Source organism: Bactrocera tryoni, chromosome 2, assembly GCF_016617805.1.
Source record: "Bactrocera tryoni isolate S06 chromosome 2, CSIRO_BtryS06_freeze2, whole genome shotgun sequence".
Taxonomy (NCBI): Eukaryota; Metazoa; Arthropoda; class Insecta; order Diptera; family Tephritidae; genus Bactrocera; species Bactrocera tryoni.
The window spans coordinates 71,261,860-71,282,307 of NC_052500.1; the positions used below are offsets into that span (position 1 = coordinate 71,261,860).

The 20,448-nt window shown below is 31.3% G+C and overlaps 4 protein-coding genes across 12 annotated transcripts; 2 read left to right on the top strand and 2 right to left on the bottom strand.

Moving 5' to 3' along the window:
- The first annotated feature begins 3,380 nt into the window (after positions 1-3,380).
- LOC120768025 (FUN14 domain-containing protein 1B) lies at positions 3,381-5,564 on the top strand. 2 transcript variants are annotated; one of them, XM_040094498.1, is made up of 4 exons: positions 3,381-3,489; positions 3,562-3,739; positions 4,227-4,422; positions 4,761-5,001. In XM_040094498.1, exons 2-4 carry the CDS (start codon positions 3,588-3,590, stop codon positions 4,839-4,841), a joined length of 429 nt encoding a protein of 142 aa, XP_039950432.1. In that variant the 5' UTR covers positions 3,381-3,489; positions 3,562-3,587; the 3' UTR covers positions 4,842-5,001. The 2 variants fall into 2 exon arrangements, with proteins under 2 accessions (XP_039950432.1, XP_039950431.1); XM_040094497.1 differs by lacking the exon at positions 4,761-5,001 and adding an exon at positions 5,196-5,564 and having other exon boundaries at positions 3,383-3,489.
- On the bottom strand, positions 5,546-7,597 carry LOC120768023 (probable elongation factor 1-delta). 3 transcript variants are annotated; one of them, XM_040094495.1, is made up of 4 exons: positions 7,422-7,597; positions 7,020-7,286; positions 6,541-6,621; positions 5,546-6,371 (listed from the first exon to the last, which is right to left on the bottom strand). In XM_040094495.1, exons 1-4 carry the CDS (start codon positions 7,512-7,514, stop codon positions 5,736-5,738), a joined length of 1,077 nt encoding a protein of 358 aa, XP_039950429.1. In that variant the 5' UTR covers positions 7,515-7,597; the 3' UTR covers positions 5,546-5,735. The 3 variants fall into 3 exon arrangements, with proteins under 3 accessions (XP_039950429.1, XP_039950428.1, XP_039950430.1); XM_040094494.1 differs by having other exon boundaries at positions 7,020-7,292; XM_040094496.1 differs by lacking the exon at positions 7,020-7,286 and having other exon boundaries at positions 7,422-7,594.
- Positions 7,598-7,935: 338 nt separating this feature from the next.
- LOC120769201 (outer mitochondrial transmembrane helix translocase) lies at positions 7,936-9,497 on the bottom strand. Its single transcript, XM_040096096.1, has 2 exons — positions 9,316-9,497; positions 7,936-9,257 (listed from the first exon to the last, which is right to left on the bottom strand). Exons 1-2 carry the CDS (start codon positions 9,495-9,497, stop codon positions 8,279-8,281), a joined length of 1,161 nt encoding a protein of 386 aa, XP_039952030.1. The 3' UTR covers positions 7,936-8,278.
- Positions 9,498-9,899: 402 nt separating this feature from the next.
- Positions 9,900-20,216, top strand: LOC120767291 (lysine-specific demethylase 6A). Of its 6 annotated transcripts, XM_040093168.1 has the most exons (16): positions 9,900-10,008; positions 10,083-10,486; positions 10,606-10,714; positions 13,068-13,243; positions 13,332-13,460; positions 13,532-13,757; positions 13,823-14,000; positions 14,119-14,427; positions 15,175-15,721; positions 16,284-16,325; positions 16,383-17,137; positions 17,357-17,481; positions 17,734-18,153; positions 18,377-18,586; positions 18,714-18,840; positions 19,510-20,216. In XM_040093168.1, the coding sequence occupies exons 1-16, from the start codon at positions 9,944-9,946 to the stop codon at positions 19,720-19,722; spliced, it is 4,035 nt and encodes a 1,344-aa protein (XP_039949102.1). In that variant the 5' UTR covers positions 9,900-9,943; the 3' UTR covers positions 19,723-20,216. The 6 variants fall into 6 exon arrangements, with proteins under 6 accessions (XP_039949102.1, XP_039949101.1, XP_039949104.1 ...); XM_040093167.1 differs by having other exon boundaries at positions 16,284-17,137; XM_040093170.1 differs by lacking the exons at positions 9,900-10,008; positions 10,083-10,486; positions 10,606-10,714 and adding an exon at positions 11,794-12,021 and having other exon boundaries at positions 16,284-17,137.
- The last annotated feature ends 232 nt before the right edge of the window (positions 20,217-20,448 follow it).

Sequence of the window (20,448 nt, forward strand, 5' to 3'; positions counted from 1 at the left end):
GTAGAAACGATTTTCTGGTTGTAAAAAAATTAGTTCATTTTTTTTTTTAATTAAAACACTAGTAATGTAAGAATGCGTCAGTTTTTATGTTGTTTTTAGTGCTTTCTGGTGTTAACAAATGTACAAAAAATTTGCATTGATCTCGATTGATTGAATTTATTTTTTTTATGAAATCATTGTTATATAGTAGGGTCGTTAACGAAAATTGGGCTAGATTTTTTTTTTTAATATATTGTTGGAAATAAACCAAGTTAAACCAATAATATGTAGGTATTCAACTACAACCTTGTCTTATCAATACTTTTTTGAAAAAAAAAAAATGTTACAATACATTTTTTAAAAAAAATATAACAATACGTTTTTGAAAAAAAATATATGAGACATATTTTCTAAATTTTCGCTACGAACCTCCTTTTTCTGTTTTTTTTTTTTTTGTTATTTTTGCTTATATTTTAGTAAGCTGTTCGAAAGCTGCATAGAACCAAAACTTCACTAAAGCATCTATAATATGTAGTGGCCTTATCCGCTCAATCAGTTGTTTACGCAACACATGCATTTCAGCCAAATAAAATTTATCAATTGATGCACCTGGCAGTAAAGTTGCATTTGTGGAAAACTTGAAAATACCAAAAACAACATGAAATCTTAACGTTCATATTTTTCTAGCACACTATTGCATTAGTTTCGCTCTCCATTGTAATAATTAAAATTACTACTATAATAGCTATTAAAAAATTATTTTATACTATTCTGGAATTGTTGATAGGTTTAATGTACCTAATGTAAATATGTACATACATATATAATAATAGTTTTTCTAAAGCAAAAAATAAACTCATATGATAGCAATATAAAAACAAATTTATCGCCAAATAATCGTAACTCCTTTTACAGCCATGAAAATTAGGGTAAAGCTCAAATTCTATATGAAATTAATTGAAATTCAGGCATAATCCTTCAAATGACACTCAAATTTACGTTGTACTCGCAAATAGTCACACGCACATTCGCGTCGGCATGTAATAAAGAAATTACGATTTTTTTATATACATATTATATTTTGTTTCAATAATGTTTACTTTTTTCCAAAAAAATTGTTTTTTAAGTTTTTTTTTAATTTTTTTTCTTTCTTTTTCAAAGGTTTTTATGTTTTTTTTTACCTGTATCAAACCTTTATTTTTAATTTTTTCTTTTCAAAACTTTTTTTACCTTTTTCTTTTTCAAAATTTTTCATTCTTGAAAATTTTTTTATTTTATTTTTAATTATTCTTTTTTAATTTTTTTTATATTATATCCAATTTTTTTACTTTTTTCAAAGCTTTTTTTTATTTTTTCGTTTTCAAAAAACGTTTTATTGCATAATTAATGCATTTGTTTGTAACAATTTTATTAAGCTATTTTATGCTTTTGATTAGATCTTTTAATTAGTTTTTTATCAACAACATTTGCCGGTATTCAATCGGCAACTTTAGAGCCTAAAAGTAATTTGGAAAATATTTATATTACAAATAAAACTGAAAACAATTTTCCAAAAAAAAACGTGAAATTGACTTATAAAATAAATTTTTTAGTTTCTTAAAAACTCATAAACGTTTACTCAGTGTGAAAATTGTACGCTCGCACATTGCGAGAAGATGTGTGTAAAGTAGTAATTAGTTTATTTAATAACTTATTTACAGCTTATGCAATTCAATTATAAATTAGTTAAAAATATATAAATTTTTGGCGATTTTGAAGTAAGCATGCGCGACTACAATGTGTAAAATCGCTACTGCCCTTCTCATTCCCTTAGAAAATTTGTATTCTTTATTTTATTGCATCAGTACCTTGCTACACACGCGTGTATAGTAGTTACTTATTATCAGACATTTAAGTTGGGAGCTATTTAATTACATTTTAAATGATAATATGTTGATAGACTTTATAATACTTATGCATACATATAATTTTTGCAGCAAGATGGCAATATCTATAAATTATTTTAAATTGTTAAAACCGTTGCACTTAATATCTTCTGAGCACTGTTTACATTGTCTTTGTTATATTTTGTCCATAAAGGGTGTGTGAATAGGCCTTTATGCTTAACATTAAATTATTATTATAGAGTTTTTAGTTTAATATATAATTTTTATTTATTTATTACTAATTGTTTCAGTAATAAAATTGAAGTATAGTAAAAGAAAATCGGTTACAAATCCTCAAGTTCATTTCAAACAAACCGAACATTAATGGCGTTTTGGAAAAATTGAAATGGCATTGCTGTTCGTATGAAATTATAATATTAGAAAATACGTTTTCAATTACTTTTTCTTTTAAAAATTTTTCTTTTTACTACAAATGCTATGTACCCAAATGTGTAGGTATAAATGATTTATATACATAAGTAAAATTTATGAATGTAATGCACTACAACATAACTTTTAAGAAATATACTTTATTTTCGAAATAGTTTATAATATAGTAAACTAATTTACATTATGAAAATGATGAAAATATAATTATCAAAAAAGCTCATAGTGCATATGAGTGAAATTTAAATTGATTTACGTTTTCAAATTTTGAATTTGAATCGTTAATTTGTGAAATACTAAATAAATATGTTTTTATAGCTATGACTAAGAAATATTTAGTGGTAAAATGCCTGTATAAAGTGGAAACTAAATAAAGTGCGTACTGATGATTCTTTAAACTAATTAGTGCTCACACACATACTTGTATGTTCTAATATTGTCCGTTGTTAGGCATGGGATGCGGCAAGTATTTTAAGAACAATTCCTAGTTGCACATACAAGTATGTACATACATTTATACTCATTAAAGGGCAATGATTACATAATTAATGCCTTCTACAGAAATTTAATAACAATAATTGCATAATTTATGCCTTCTACGAAAATTTAATAACAGACGTCTACCTTTGGGTCTATTCTAAGTAAAAGGAGTTGAGCTGCGCGTATAGCCTTCGAACGACTGTTCCAAAACAGCTTAGGAGTAAGTTATTATGGATACTCATTTAATGTTACAGCATAAACCATAAACCCAGTTGACCACATTTTCAATTTAGAAGAGCTCGAACAACATTTAGCGGATATAAATCGTAATCTTCCGGTGTCGACCATTGTATGCAATAGATTTTGTCGTTAAGTAAACCAGTAGGTGTGTATACTATATGCGATTAGTGATTTCTGTACTATAAAATATAAAGCACATATTTATTTTGCAGAGCTTTGAGCATACTTTAATATAATTTCTTAAATTTAAATGAAAATGTGTACCTTATAATAGTTGCAACCCTTATTAACCCATATATTTAACACTTGCGAAAGCTCATAGAATTCAATTGAATTTATCGCTGTTAATCGATTATTTGACATCCCCATCAGTTGGAAGAAAAAATTGTTTGTGATTGTTTCGGGATAATCTTTGTAATTTTACTAAGAATAGACGAAGGAAATTCCATATTCAAAACATAAATAACAGCATTATCTGGTAATTATATAATCGATTAATTATTGTTTTTTCATATTCGCTTCCTAACATAAAAAATTTAATATAATTAAGCTGAACCGTGCAAACACATAAGAGGCATGAGCGATTGGTCAAAATCACAAAAAAACGCTAATAACGCTAGAGTCGAGAAAATGACGGAAGACGCATCAAAGTTTCTGGGTGGTGTCCTCGGTGATATAAGCTCACGATCAGCGTACACTCAAATAGCTATCGGTGCCACTTCAGGATGGTGAGTAGCAATTTTTGCAACATAAGTATATGCATATGTTTGTACTATACTATGTCTAATGTTTGCAAATTTATAATATAAAAAATGCAATGGCGTTTATCATAGGACTATTATGTATTTAAGCAAATCTCAGACAGGTGACGTAATTTTCATAGTTATGAGAAAATAGGCATGTTAAATAAACCGAAAATTGTGCTTTACGTAAATTGCTTGTTATTTGGAATGACATACCTACATACATATGAATGCAATGATATACACAAAATGATTCATTTATCATGATGTATGATAATTATTTAACATACTTTTTTTAATTTACTTATTTGAACACAAATATATATTAAATTACCGGGTTCATTGCGTATTTATACAGTTTATAAAATGTATTTATGGATATCTACTAAGTGTGTATATATGTATCTTAAGATTTACCAAAAATTTAACAAAATCTTCATCGCATTCTTAATATTTTCAAATTTTCATATAGGTTTACTGGTTTTGCAACAATGAAAATTGGCAAATTTGCAGCTTTCGCCATCGGAGGTGGTATTATTTTAATGGAAATTGCCCATCAAGAAGGTTTTATTGAAATCGACTGGTCGAAAATCACAGGAAAACTTGATAAAGTCACTGACAAAGTTGAAACAGCCGTAACTGGCCAAGAAAAAAATTGGATTGAGAAGGTGAGTGAGAGAAACGTGATATATTTGATCTATGTATGTATATAAACCCAAAAATTGAGAATTTATTTGGCACAGCCCACACATTACGTAGAGCCTTGCCGAGTTTAAAATAAATATGTTTTTAAATTAAAATTATAAAATATTTTTTAATTGTTATTGAAGTCATTTAAACACTTTTCGAAATTTGAAGTTCAAAAAAAGTTAAAGAAAAATATACGCTTTCGCGAACAATGAATTAAATAATTTTATAATGGAAATTTATTCCATTAAAAGAATATTATCAAAAATACAAAACGTTTGGTTTGCTACTAATTGCCTTTATTTTTCGTTTCAACCAGGGCAAAGTGTTTGTTAAAAACAACGCAATTTTCACGGTAGCATTTCTTGGTGGCGCTCTTGTTGGAGTTGGCTGTGCATGAATTACTTTAGGATCAATGTTATCTATAGCAGGCTGCTAAACATGACAATTAACTTCACAAATATTAGTACTAGAAATGCATATGTATGCGCTCATATAATTGAAATGTTGACTTCTTTTTCTTTGGCTTTCGAATAAATTGTGCATATATTTTAAGAAAATTTCGTTATTCGTTATTATTTAGTGTAAAATAAGTTGGTGAATGCGTAGGTAGTACTTTAGGCGAGTTTCATGTTGAGCGTACTAACATTTAATATAGTCATTGTCATTTTATATTTGTTGTAATCTTATAATTTAAAAATACGCAATGCAGTACAATTGAAGATAATTTTTTGCATATTTTCTCACTTTTCAGACTGAACGTTTTGTTGATCGCAAACTTGATCGTGCAGAGAACATATTAAAGTCAAAAACAAAGAAAGCCAAAAAATGGTACAGCAAACTTATTGGCGACGAAAATGGACCCAAAGTAAACGATCTTCACATTTTCTTAACGGCCTTCGTAGGCGGAATTGCATTAGGTGTAGCTTCGGCTTAATAATTGTAAATCTCAACCTTATTCTGCGATGTTATTCTTACCTATACCGAGCATCTCATTCATAACACACATACTATTAACTTCATATAATTTTACTAAGTTTGATTTATAAAGCGAATATGATGTAATTGATATCATAACAGTGCTTGAATAAAAGGCGTTGAATATTCAATCAATAAAAAATTATGTCTGGAATATTTATATTTAATAAGCACGTGATTTTCTGGAAAAATCGAATTTCAACGAGAGAATTTCTAGTCTTCTAATTTTTTTTTCAATTTAAAATATGTACATATGTATATTAAAACTTCATCATTTTTTTTGATACTCGAAGTTTTTTTTATTTAATATGAATATTTAAATTTTATTGAATGCAGCAACATCAACACTCTGAACGTAGTCTTCTAGTTTTTCGATTTCCTCAGTTAGCCAATCAATCGATACTTTGTCGTCTTCGACGACACACGAAATACTGAGCTTTTGGATACCAAAAGCTACTGGAACGAATTTGGATGCGCCCCATAAGAGACCATCGGTTTCGATTTTTCTTATTTCTGTTTCCATAACTTTAAGATCGGTTTCATCATCCCATGGCTTAACATCTAAAATCAAACTAGATTTTGCGATAATTTGCGGTTTCTTCGATTTCTTTGCGGCGTATGCAGCCAAACGCTCCTCGCGCACACGTGCGGCTTCTTCATCCTCCTCGTCCTCAGAACCGAATAGATCAACATCATCATCATCAGCTTCTGCCTTTGCAGGTGCGGCATTGGAGGCAGGGGCGGGGGCAGATGTGGATACAACAGTTTTTCCGGCTAGTTCGGCGTTAACTTTCTTTTCCAAAGCTGTTATACGACTTTGAGTTTCTAAACAAACCGATCTCAAGCTTTCTATTAACTTTCTTAAATCGGCATTGTCTTTTTCGATAACAGCAACACGATCTAGAACTTCACCGGATGCTGGAGTTGCAGTTAGTGTAGTAATACCGTCCATCTATAAATGAAAAAAGTGATAATTTATAAATAATTTTGCTATATAGTCTCAAGTACTGTAGACTTAGAATAGAAACAATAACGGAAACACATGCAAATTCGATTTTTTACGTAGCAACAAAGGCAAAACTAAGAAGTCGCTATTTCTTAAACAAAACATATACAATTACCTTTTCTAACGAATTTTTAATATGTTCTCTTGCTTTAGCGATTTCCGAGACTAAAGTGCACTGGCTGTTGGCCGAGGAACCCTTTAAATATAAGTAAAAACATTGAGAATTCAATTCTACTAAATATATTTTCTGGTCTTCAGCAAATAAAAATAGAAGCTGGTGCCATAAAAACAAAAGGAAGAAAGTTTTATATCTTAAAGAATTTCGTGAAAGGCGATTCCAACTAAAAACTTTTATTTGCGACCAAAACATCAAATTGAAGAAAAATGAACATAGACAAGGTATACCCTACCGCTACTGTTGTAAATGAAAAAATTTAAATAGCCTGAAGTTACCAATATTTGAAAAGATAAGAAAATAAATAAACTCAAACAATGTTGAATACTCCAAATGAGGCATTTGATATTGAAAAAACTTTTAAAAATTATATTTTGTGCACAACTTTGCAAAATTTTACTAGTACTACTCTTGCTAACCAACATATCGGCATTTTTTTTAGCTCCCTTATTTCTTTTTTTGGGCTTCTCTCCACTTTGTTTAGCAACCACTTTAGGTACTTCAATTGGTGCATTGACCTGGGAGCCGGATGATAAAAATCTCTCTTCGCTTTCAGAGTTCGTTGATATTTCTGTTAATTTTGCTACATGCTCATTCTTTTTGTATTTCAATTTTTTGCTTTTTTTCAATTTAGTTTGGGGCTCTTGTACACCATTCAAGTGACCATCCCCGCTTATCTTTTTGACCTTTTCCTCATTTGAGCAGCATGAAAGGAAACATAACTTCATATTAGATTTACAGATAGAGATTATTTTTACCGACACGTGTAACAGTTATATACAATAGGGAGTTGAATTATAAGTATATTTTCAATTCTTTACCTCCTTGCTTAAAAGTTCGTAATATTGACGTTCGGCATTGTGGCAATTTGCCTTATCCACCCAGAAACGGTCTGCAGCTAGAGTTGTGGCCATTTTTTAAATAAATATTTAGAACTACGAAGTCCGCAAATTTCGCTACTACGCTGATTGGGAGATGTACACGCTACAATTAAACTAATTCCCACACACAATTGTGAACTTGCGAAAGTCGACCGATGTATCGATAATTTCCTTAATCGACTCGTAGAAAATTTCTAGTGTGTTAAATAGGATACGATAATGTTCCTTAAAATTAAAATTTTATAGGTTTGCAAAATTTGTCAAAAATAAGTTATTTAAATATAAACACATAAAAATTAGCATGTACATACATAATTTTTTTTATTTTCAATGTATGCTTTAAAATTTCTAAACTCGTGCTTAATTTCGTTAGCGCCCAACCTCAGATGCTCCCCCATAGATATACATATATACATATGTACACATATCAACCTTGATTAATAACAAAATTCTATAACGATTCCATAATATTTTATTTACTCATAATAAGATCGTAGTAACATCCAAATTAATTATCTGCGACGCAAGAATACATTTTGTTTTTTTTACTAAATATTCCTTTTTAAGTAAATCGTTTTAAACGTGTATATATTTTACTGCGCAGATAATAGTGCACTACTATATGTTTTTATTTTGTACATACAAATGTATAAAACAAATTGATATATGTTTTAAAACTAGATTATGCATTTCGAATAATTTGGAACCTAAATCACTTTGTGAATATTTTATAAGTATGAATGCGTGTACGTGTGTAACTTTCAAAAAACTATATATATTTAAAACATTAACTGGCTCTAATCTAACTCTATTCGATTTTCCATAAATAAATTTCCGGTGTGCAACTTTGATTCCTTCATTTTATCGTATGATTTAAGGAGATCTTCCATAGAAATGGCAATTAAGGGATTGCTCAATTCGACAGCAGCGTTTGCCGATGTCGATGGCTCAGCGGATTGAGTCGAAAATCCAGAAAATTGATTCTCATTAGAACGCATAAATAAACGCATTCTATAGACTGAAGCATTACGACACATTTCTCTCAAATCCGAACCAGAAAACCCATTTGTTAGTTTTGCTAAACGATTAAAGTCAACATCATTATGTACACATTCAGTTTCTAAAATCAATTTTAGAATCTGTAATCGTTGGACTTCGGTCGGTAGTCCGATATGAAACTGAGCCGGCATGCGGCGTATGATAGCCTTATCTAAATCTTTCGGACGATTAGTTGCGCCCATAACAATAACCGTTGAATTCGAATTTGTATTAAGTCCATCCCATAGCATCATAAATTGAGTTTTCATCATTGCAGTAGCCTCATGGTCATTCGAGTTGCGACTGCGCAAAAATGAATCGATTTCATCTATAAAAATTATGCAGGGCTGAATTTTGATAGCCAACGAAAAGACTGCCGATGCCAATTTCTGTGATTCACCATACCATTTATCAGTTAGAATTGCCACATCCAAGTTTATAAAGCGCATACCAGCCTCTTTTGCAGTTGCTTTTGCTATTAAAGTCTTACCACAACCTGGTGGTCCATGCAACAATACACCTTTTGGTGCTTGCCACAGTTTGGACTGATTAAATAAATCTCTATGTCTCACTGGCAACACAACAGACTCTCGTAATTCCTGAATAACATCATCGAGACCAGCAATATCATTCCAGCTCACTGTTATATCTGCAGGCACAACTAAATGAGTGGCAATCATAAGTTCATAGTCATTAAATTGTTGTGGATTCACTTTGAAACCACTCTGATCGCCTAGCCTGAAAATAAATATAATTACATTTGTTGGTATAAACACGTTTGTTAAGATTACACTACCTTTTCAATTGTTCTTCAGCACGCAACTTGGCCTTCTTTTTATTCTTGCTCGTTGGATCAAGTTGGTTCATCATCCATTTCACCGAATAAAATGTGATGACAGACGCAATGGACACTCGAAGAAGTAGCTGAACGATTTCATTTCGCGATAACTGCGACCCACCGAAATTAAAGTTGTCCATTTTTGTTAAATATTGTGTAATTTATTTCATGAGGCGCATAGCCTTTTCATGCTACCGCAGGTGACATTAGGATACATGACATAGCGTTGTTTTAAATTCATCGACTTTGAGATTTCGATAATATTTTAATATATTATATATTCAGAGAGATATTACTATTAGCAAAATTTTATATTTATTTATCTATAAAAAATCGTTGTATAATATGGTTTATTTTAAAATTTTAACAAATGTGTAATGATGTATGGATCCAAAAATATTGGCAAACTTGAAAAACACTATTCACCCTGTTCTGTTGTAGTTATCCACTATGTTCTTCCATTTTATGTAATGTAATTTCATTCTATTTGTAAGACGTATGAAAAGGTGGCAACATACGGTATACCCTGTTTTTTGTTGCGAGTTTACACGTTTGTTTTAGTTGCTGTAGAATTTATTAAACAAAAATGGATTTTGATGCTGAGGACAATCTTACCGTGGAGGAAATGCACTTTATAGCCGACTTGGACAGGTGTGTTCCACATTGCATTTACTTTGGACATACCATTTTATAATACTTTCAACAATTTCTTCCTAACTACACAGTCGCCAGTTTGGTTTTCTCAAATTGACAGCGCCTGAAAATGCAGCCATACGTATCATTGTTGAGCGTGCAGTGAAAATCTTACAAAAGGTTATTATATCAAGAAAGGAAGAGGAGCAAAGGGAAAAATTAGCAATAAAATCAGAGGATGTGCCTGAAGAATCAAACCTACATGTGATGAAGACAGAGCAGGGAAGTGATGAACTGTTGCAGGAAAACAGTACCCAAGTGCCTGTTGACTTACCAAGTCCCCAAAAGAAAGAAGAAGAAAGTGCTAATCAAACATCTGCGGAAACTCCTACCACTAATCAGGACAGTGGTAAAGATAAAAATAAAATTTCCGTAGATGTTTTGACTTATTGTAAGCTGGGACATCTTCATTTACTTCTTGAAGAGTATGACGAAGGTATGAATATTTATTGCGCATGTTAAGGCATTCGAAGTTTCGACTTCTTTGATCAACTTTGTGCTTTTAATATAATCATTCAAAGTGCCTATTGATAATTTGATATTTTTATATTCCAGCGCTTGCAGCTTATCAAAAGTACTATCAACTTTGTCCGAAGAACTGGAAAAATTTGCCTTTTCTGTATGGCCTTGGGATGGTGTATTTCCATTTTAATGCATTTAGATGGTAAGTAAGGAACCATTAAAAATAGTAGATGGGAACTAGGCTTGAAGTCTATTTTAGTAATCTTTGGCGTTATTTACTGTATAAAGAGTACACTATCATACATAATATATATGTATATATATATGTCTTTATTTATGTATTGAGAGTAGACAAATTTTTAATGACAAAAACATATACACACATGCATATGTCCGGTGTTTTTTATTTTTTGCATATTTTCAATGATTTCCTTTAAAATGATGTCTATTGCAATTTGTCTTATAAAGTTGGGCTAATATTTAATTAAGCGTTAATCACGACAGTAATATATTTTACGCAATTCATGCTGATGTCAGTGCCAATATATATATTTTATATTCTCAGCTCTAGATTTTTGTGTTTCAAGTTTATTTTACTTAATATTAAGTATACCATTACGTTTACAAGATTTACGAATTCCTAAATGCAACAAATGAGTCAGATATGTCCAGTTGGGAACCACGAACATAACAAAATATGTATATGATTTTTACAACAGTTATTTACGATTAATTTCTTTTATTTTGTTATAAAACATATTTTATTTTTTTTTTTATCAAATTTATTACCTATTTGTTTGGAATTTCCCATTTTATAAAGGTGTTGCCAATTAAATGAAGATAAACCATAATCAGACTACACTGTTTAATGGAAATTGTTGGCAACACTATGCATAATATTTCCCATATTTTCTTTTTTAGTTCGCTAAACTCCTTCCGTAGGGCACGATGCACTGCCTTTGTGCGGTTGAGTCCGCCATATTTATTTCTCACTGCCATTGAGTGATTTTAATTGTAGTAATAAAAAAATAGAATTTAGTGTATTTGTAAGAAGTTAACAACACCAAAATTAACACAAATACTATAACTCAAGTTTTTATGCATTATGTGGTTATTTATGATGAATAAATTTGTGAATAACTGATGAATATGTGTAATCGTTTGACGAATGATAAAACCGGAACGAAAAATATTTTATAAACTAACATAAATTCTAACACCGATATATTTAAGTGAAATAAATAAAATAACATTTTCGTATACAAATTTTTAAATCAATATAATATGTGCGAATAATGTAAACATAAAAGAATAATATTTCATAAAATACGTGAAAATTATTTGATGGTGTTAGTTTGTGTATACACCAATATTTCAAGAAGGGATCCACATCTAATGCATTTGTTTTCATGTACATCTACACGCTAACGCCTCATCTATGAAATATCTAATTTCCTCGTCAACTAATTAACTAAAAGAAAACTTGTTAGAAAATACGGAAGTTAAATGGTAAAGTGTAATGATTTATGATTCACTATGTAAAATAAACATTATTTACTTTTTCACTTTGTCCGGCCAACAACAAAAAAAAACAGCTATATTCTTAACCCCATAAACAAAACACAAACTTTGCAAAAGAAAACATTTTGATTTCGTAACCAATGTATTTGAAACAAAATTTAAACCTATTAAATAATATTGCATTTGTAAAAATTCATTAGAATTTTTCTATGGCATACATATAAAATGTATGTGGATTGTCTGGTCACGTAGGCACTAGTGCTTCGCTGCTGCACAGTCTAGTAGAGCAACACTTACATATGTATGTATGTACACATAACAGAGTATGCGCTAATGCATAAATGTGCATCTTGGGGTGGTACGAAAAGGGATTTTTTATTATTTATTACTTTTTTGAACTTGTAAAGTTTTTTTTTGTGTTTTCATATTTGTTTGCAAAGCTTTCGCAACTGCATATGAAACAAAATGTTTAAACGTATTTATGTACATGCATTTTTGTATATACATATATAAGTATTGATATGACCCCACACAGGGCGGAAACAGTTACAAACAATATATATCCCCTTGCGTGGGTACGTAGATGTATTCTATGATAGGCATACGTATTAAAATGTTTTTAATGCCGCTATTTCGGAGGCTAAGTGATTTTCAACATTAACGGAGATAATTGTTGTAAATTTAGTTTAGTACAAACAATAAATTTGTAAAAGAAACGGAGTGAGCTAAGATTAAAGAGTTGATTTGATTTTAAAATCGGTAAAAAGTCCCAAATATTAAGATACATTTAAAAAATTTTATTGAATATTTTATTATAAAATAACTAAAGATGATGTTTTTAATATAACGCTAACATCGTTGTGAAAATGGAATAATAAAATAGAAGAAATATATGAACGTTACTTTATACAGTAATGGTGATTAGTGAGTTATAGCTGGGTCATAGTTACTTAATTAATTATATGTAAATTGTTGATTTAATTTTTAATAAATGATATATCTCATTTTCTAATTTTTAAACTTCTGCTTTGTAGGTCTATTAGAGCGTTTCGAAGTTTACTTTATCAAGACCCGAATTTTATACGGGCTAGTGAAGCACATTTACGTATTGGTCTTATGCTAAAAGTCTTTGGGGAGTATAAACTATCACTTAAACACTTGAAATTAGCCCAAATTGACAATTCTCCATGTACATTTTCTAAACTACAAAGTAAGTACATATTTGAAGCTTATAAATTTTTTAAAACATATATTATTTCTCACAAATATCCATATTAAACATTTAAAATACTTTTCAGTAAAATTTCACATTGCCCATCTATATGAAGTTCACAATAAGCATAAAGCGGCCAAAGAGGCCTACGAGCATCTTCTTAATAGTAAAGAGCTGACATTGGAATTGAAAGCAGATATATATAGACAATTAGGTAAGTATGTGTATTAAGATAATTTATAAAAATTAAATTTTAATAAAAACAAAAATATTTCCTCTTTTAAGGATGGATGTATCATTGTGTGGAATCATTAGGAGATAAAAAACAACGAGATAATTATGCAATAATATGTTTACAAAAGTCAATTGAAGCAAATCCGAAATCAGGACAATCACTGTATTTATTAGGCAGATGTTATGCGGGTATTAATAAAGTTCACGACGCATTCATAGCTTACAGAAACTCTGTGGAAAAGAGTGAAGGAAACGCCGATACATGGTGTTCTATCGGGTATTATATTTATAAATTTGTCAAATTCCAAATATTTAATAATGTGCATTTTTTCACTTCTATAGAGTATTATATCAGCAACAAAGTCAACCGACAGACGCGCTACAAGCGTATATATGTGCAGTTCAACTCGACAAGAATCATAAGGCGGCGTGGACTAACCTAGGAATATTGTATGAGAGTTGCGGACAACCAAGGGATGCGTATGCATGTTATTTGAATGCAACAAGAAGTATAAAAAATGTTAGTTAATTATCAATTGCAAGTAGCAACAACACTTTTTTAAGTAATTTATTTTTGATATAAATTGATTGTTATTGTTTGCTTTCTTATAAATAATATATTGCTTCTAATTTTACAGAATACCCAGCCAAAGGTTACAGTTAACGATAACAAAGCCGGAAATTTAAACCTTAAACTCCGTACGACAGGAAATTTAACTTCACGAGAGTGTCAAGGTTTGGGTAAAGGATTGTCTCAACGTATAAAATTTTTAGAAACTCAATTAGCCCAAGCGCCTATGCCAAGTATTACTTCAAAAAGAAGACAACTTTGTTCAATTGAAGAAGCTTGGAATTTACCGATTTCATTGGAAATGAGTTCGAGACAACAACACCAACAAGCTACACAAGTGCAGCAACGTCAATATGGCAAAAGTGCTCACGGTTCGGTAAGTTAGATTTTTATAATTGCTGCTATAGTAAATCTAATTGTTTGCGATTTAGGCTGTTTAAAGAAATTTAATCGTTTGGCTACTGTTAATTACGAAAAATTGAGAGTGTTGCATAGTGTTCGGAATGCAGTTGTAGTAATAAATCTTTACTTATTATTTTCTATGCTAATTAATGAAATTACACCAATAGTACTTACATTTCAAAAATTTTATCAAATTTAACAATATTAAGAATTGGGTACTTGCACGATTTTAGGTATTTAGATCAGTTTCTCTGCCTTTTTAGTTATGTTTCTGATTATATACTATACTGGTGGGTCCTATAATTTATTTTTGTTTTTAAATTTTTGTAAATAGTTTTATTTAAAAGTTGAATAACAAATGTATTTCAAAAATTAACTGTACGCAATAAATTGTTTAAATAATATTAATTATGCAAAATAAATGTATAAAGATTTGAAACTTTATTGCCATATTTTCAAATGTATATTAATTTGTGGAAACCCTGTCAAAAAAATTATAATTTTGTGGCAACGTCGCAGAAGTAAAACTAGAAAAACTATTGGCAATGTCGCGTAGGAAACGTGTTCATTTCCTTCCATTTCATTTTTGTCAGGTTAAGTGAAAGGTTCGTGAAAATACCACTTCCAGTGGTTTAACAAATTTGAGAAAAAAATACTTTCATGAAAAAATTTACTTGCATAAAAAATGTAATCAATCGAATATTTTTCAATATAATTAAAGGTAATTCAGGGCCCACCTCCACCATATCCACACACACATCAGAATATAAATAATGTACCAACAAAGCGTTTCAAAGATGAAGCCCTCCAACAAACCGAGTCCGGCAATCGCCCAGCGCAACCGGCTTTCTTCCTTTCACAGCAACAACTACAAACTTTACAATTTTTGCAACAAAACCAAAGTACGCTTAATCATCAAGAGCAGGCGTTGTTCCAACAACTCAGCAGTCAATATCGCCTTATGCAACAATATCAACAAGCAATGAGACAGCAGAACACGTGTCAATTGCCGCAAAATGTACAAGCGCAACAATTACAATCGTCGTCGCTGCAACCAGCGCCAGGACAACCTATACACTCCACAGCGTCATCTTCGTTAACGACGGGAAATATAACTGAAGCGACGGGAGCAACGTCGAGTTCGAATGCACCTCCCGCATACGCTGGAACGCGTGATGATCAAACAAAAGCAGTCGTGCCAAAGCCATCCACATCAACTATGGAATCTGGAGTGCTGACGCAACTGTCACCAAGTAATGATCAATTGGGTAAGTAAACTGTACATATTGAATAGGTTTTAAAACACGTGTTTCCACGTGCATAAGTGTATGCACACTAGCTTATCCATACATATTAATTTAATAAATATTTTTATGAGCTTAATAGTTTTGAGTAAAAGTTTAAATTTTGGTTTTAACATGAAATAATAAAAAAATTAGTCATAGTAGTTGTAATCAATAAAAATTTAAATATATTTTAATAGGCCAATAATTATTCATAAATATGTCCGCAGATATACTTTGGAGTGAACACTTTAGTAGCACTCTGATTGCCCCTCTGACGGAAAAATATGAGATAGCACATTGGTCTTGCTAATTCCGATATGTGCACTGCTGATAGTGTATATTTGATAAAGGACCAACAAATTTTTATATTAATCTTTAATTAGTTGACACAAAACATAAATGTCAAAGTCGATACAACAAGTGATGTATTTGCATAGTCGTTATTTAGTTTGGAAATTAATATAATAATATTATTAATTTAGAGTGTTTTAAATATCATATGTATATAGTTTTCTAATGTTTGCCTCTATCTTCTTTTATTTAGGTGTCAGTGATCAGGAGCTGCAGGTGTTTCTCTCACAAAAAGGTTTAACCTCAACGTTTGCTGAAGATCTTTTAAAGACATTTAACCCTGATAATCTAGATATTAAGGAAGAAGATATAGATGGCACTCCTGAGGATTTATTCAATGGCCTCGATAAGAATTTATCCATCGCCGATAAAAGCAATACACTCACATCCATCGTCAGCGGCCAACAACCAACAGGCGAAGCTAACAGTACAGAAACTGCTGGCGCCGTAAAAGAAGAAACCGATGCGGAACAAAACTCAGCCGATATAAAATCGGAAAATTTTCATGGCGATGAATATGACGATCGAGATAAATATGATGATGAACTTGAAGAGCCTTCGAAATTTAGCATACAAATGGATTCGAAACAACTGATTGCAGCTGTTAAAAATCTATCGCTCGAAGAACCACCGCCCCATTGTTCCGTATTACATATAAATGCGCCACCGCCTTCGCCGCCAGATTGCCCGCCACAACGTCTTACCCGTGAACAACTACTGCCGCCCACACCATCCGTACATTTAGAGAACAAGAAGCACGCTTTCAGTCCGCAACTGCAAGAGTTTTGTCTCAAGCATCCGATAGCTGTAGTACGTGGCTTGGCTGGTGCACTCAAATTAGATTTGGGTCTATTCTCCACCAAAACGCTCGTCGAAGCCAATCCCGATCATAGTGTTGAGGTGCGCACACAAGTGCATCAGTCACCGGATGAAAACTGGGATGCGTCGCAAGCAAAACGTGTTTGGGCTTGCATATCGCACCGTTCGCATACGACTATCGCAAAATATGCACAATATCAGGCGTCCAGCTTTCAAGATAGTTTAAAGGTTTGTATTTTCGAATTTGAGGCTATTTTCTATTGTTTACTAATTCTTTATGATGATCACATTTATTTTATAACTTTCGTTCTACATAGTAAAGAATGTTGATGATAATTAAATAACTGATAATGCATTAAAATATATTGATGAATGCGCTAATAAAATAATTTACAAATTTTAATGTTTTTCAATTAAATAAACAAATATATATTATTGCCTTTACAGGATGAACATGATAAAGGACCAACTGGCGTACCAACAATGTCTGATTCAGATTCTAAAGATTCAGTGAGCAATTCCAATGTTAGTGGCAAGCGGAAAAAGCTTAAAAATGGCAACAAAATGTTGAGGTAATTGCATTTAAAAATTAAAAATCAAACATTTTGCACTTATTAATCTAGTATTGTCGTTACCCCTAGTCAATATTATTCATTAAAGTGCTACAGCAAAGCAGGGTCTTTCGCTAACACCGTTTTTAAATATTTATAAATGAACGGCGTTTGATAGTAGGGCCCTCGACATTTCAAAAAATTAAATAATTTTTTTCTTATCAAACTTAACTAGCTTTAAACATACGAATTTTTTTTTTTTGCATTTTCCAGATTTGGCACTAATGTCGATCTGTCGGATGAACGGAAATGGCGTTCCCAACTGGCCGAATTGCAAAAACTGCCGGCATTTGCGCGCGTCATATCGGCAGCCAATATGCTGTCACATGTCGGTCATGTCATTTTGGGTATGAACACAGTGCAGTTGTACATGAAAGTGCCGGGTAGTCGTACACCGGGTCATCAGGAGAATAACAACTTTTGCTCTATAAATATAAACATTGGTCCGGGCGATTGTGAGTGGTTTGCCGTGCCGGATGCTTATTGGGGTGGCATACATAATCTGTGCGAAAAAAATAATATTAGCTATTTGCACGGTTCGTGGTGGCCGGTGTTAGAAGACTTGTATAAGGAGAATATACCCGTTTATCGTTTCATACAACGGCCTGGCGATTTGGTTTGGGTCAATGCAGGGTAAGTTCATACACAGCACTTAAATCATAATTTTATATTTTTGGTAATTTATGCGGTCCGCTCCAATGATGTTAAACACAAATCAAATACTAACTTTCGTTCTACTGAAAAAAGTTGTGTAGAGATTAAGTAATCTGATATAATAGCGCACACACACCAATCAATTAACTTTATTTGTTGTTAAATAGTGATAATAATAATAAATTATCCACTCTCATTGCAGTTGTGTACATTGGGTGCAGTCAGTCGGTTGGTGCAATAATATAGCATGGAATGTGGGCCCACTGACGGCGCGTCAATATTCCTTAGCCGTTGAACGTTATGAATGGAATAAACTGCAAAACTTCAAGAGTATTGTGCCCATGGTGCATCTCAGTTGGAATCTCGCTAGAAATATTAAGGTTTCAGACCCAAAACTGTTTGAGCTTGTCAAGTAAGTAGCATTCTAATCACCTTTTATGCTATTGAAAATTAACAAATATTTTTGAAAATGTGGTAACACTCTTACTTTCAAGTGCTTTAATATTTATAATTAACATCTCGCTGTTCTCAATTTACAGAATGTGTCTGCTGCAGACACTGAAAAATGTTGTGCACACCTTGGAGTATGTAAAATCGAAAGGTGTGGAAGTGCGCTTTCATGGGCGTGGAAAAAATGAAGCCTCACATTATTGTGGACAATGCGAGGTAAGTGTTACGCCACTGTTGTTGTTGGTTGTAGTTATAGTCGTTTTTTTTCTGCACATCCGCGGATATACTTTGGAGTGAACACTTTAGTAGCACTCTGATTGCCCCTCCGACGGAAAATTATGAGATCGCACATGGGTCTTGCTAAATCCGATATGTGCGCTGCTTATAGTGTACATTTGATGGCAGACCAACAAATACATATACATACATATATATTTATTAGCTTTAATTATGTGGACGGAACGCGTTATAGTTTAATTCGATCCTATAAATTCATTTTCTTTACACTGAGTTGCTATGCAATCGCGTACATAGTGGTTATGTTAGTTGATTTTTTTTAGGTTATGTTTTTTTTACGACACAGTTTTTTTGTGGTTAGAAAAAGAAAGTAAACGCAAGATTTCACTCGAAAGCAGAAAAAGCAATTTTAAATTACCCTAAAAAATTATTTAATGTAGAAAATTGGCTTTAATCAACCGGATTATGAATTTTTTATTCAAACATTTTGAATATTTATTTTCGAAACTTTTAATACCGATCCCAAAATCTGAATTGAAAATTAAATTTTTGTTATTATAATTTATTACTATCAAAAATACTTTGTACATATAGTGTTTTTCTTGTTAATCTTTGTATTTACTAACTCTACATTTTCTTCCTTTGTAGGTTGAAGTTTTTAACATTTTATTTATACGCGAACAAGAGAAGCGTCACGTTGTGCACTGTATGGCCTGTGCACGTAAGCTATCACCAAATTTGCAAGGCATCGTTTGTTTGGAGGAATATCGTTTAAGCGAACTTTTACAAATATACGATGCTTTCGCGTTGTATAAAGTACCACAGACACTGCCACAAAGTCCGAATTCGTCGAATATTTAATATTATAAGAATTATATTAACGTGTATGATGAGAATGACGAACAAGATGATGTCGTCTATGATGTTTGATGCTGATAATGGTTTAATGATAAAGACATTCGTTAGTTGATTTGCATATAAATATATATATTTTTTTTCTGTAGTTTGTCGGATATATAGGTCTATTGCTAATATTAAATAATTATACAATTTTTATAATAGACAACAACAAAAATGCACTGGTATTATACTTACGTAGGCATATTTTTATAATATTATACAAAATACAATTTCATTTTTAGCAAGTTTACGAGTAAATTTACGCTCTTTCATATAGACGATTAGCACTATATACATACATAAATCATCATTATTGTTCTACGTAATTTTATTTCTTAGACACTTAAGGCATTTCTCATCTATACGATACATATATAAATAAGTATATAATTATACATGATACATGTGCGAAAGTTATATACAAAAAAAATACACTTGAATAGTGGTAATTATTACACATAGCTATTTAATTTGTTCTTAAAAAAACATTACAAAACATGCATATATACGTACTACGTCTTTGTATTTTGAAAGCACATGCAAAATATGTTTGCGCAATTGTGGATTTTATTTTTTGCGTTGCAAAATCAATTCAAATTGTGGATTTTATTTATGTGTTGCAGAAATAATTCTAATTATAGATTTTATTTTTGTGTTGCAAATTAATTCAAATTGTAGATTTTATTT

Coding starts and splice junctions, on each gene's coding strand:
- LOC120768025 (XM_040094497.1), top strand. CDS start 3,588: ATGAGCGATTGGTCAAAATCACAAAAAAACGCTAATAACGCTAGAGTC. Junction 3,740..4,226: donor ATCGGTGCCACTTCAGGATG/GTGAGTAGCAAT, acceptor ATTTTCATATAG/GTTTACTGGTTTTGCAACAA. Junction 4,423..5,195: donor AAAAAAATTGGATTGAGAAG/GTGAGTGAGAGA, acceptor CTCACTTTTCAG/ACTGAACGTTTTGTTGATCG.
- LOC120768023 (XM_040094494.1), bottom strand. CDS start 7,514: ATGGCCACAACTCTAGCTGCAGACCGTTTCTGGGTGGATAAGGCAAAT. Junction 7,293..7,421: donor ACGAACTTTTAAGCAAGGAG/GTAAAGAATTGA, acceptor TGCTCAAATGAG/GAAAAGGTCAAAAAGATAAG. Junction 6,372..6,540: donor TTAAAAATTCGTTAGAAAAG/GTAATTGTATAT, acceptor TTTCATTTATAG/ATGGACGGTATTACTACACT.
- LOC120769201 (XM_040096096.1), bottom strand. CDS start 9,497: ATGGACAACTTTAATTTCGGTGGGTCGCAGTTATCGCGAAATGAAATC. Junction 9,258..9,315: donor GCTGAAGAACAATTGAAAAG/GTAGTGTAATCT, acceptor ATTTATTTTCAG/GCTAGGCGATCAGAGTGGTT.
- LOC120767291 (XM_040093167.1), top strand. CDS start 9,944: ATGGATTTTGATGCTGAGGACAATCTTACCGTGGAGGAAATGCACTTT. Junction 10,487..10,605: donor TCTTGAAGAGTATGACGAAG/GTATGAATATTT, acceptor TTTATATTCCAG/CGCTTGCAGCTTATCAAAAG. Junction 13,244..13,331: donor TACATTTTCTAAACTACAAA/GTAAGTACATAT, acceptor AATACTTTTCAG/TAAAATTTCACATTGCCCAT.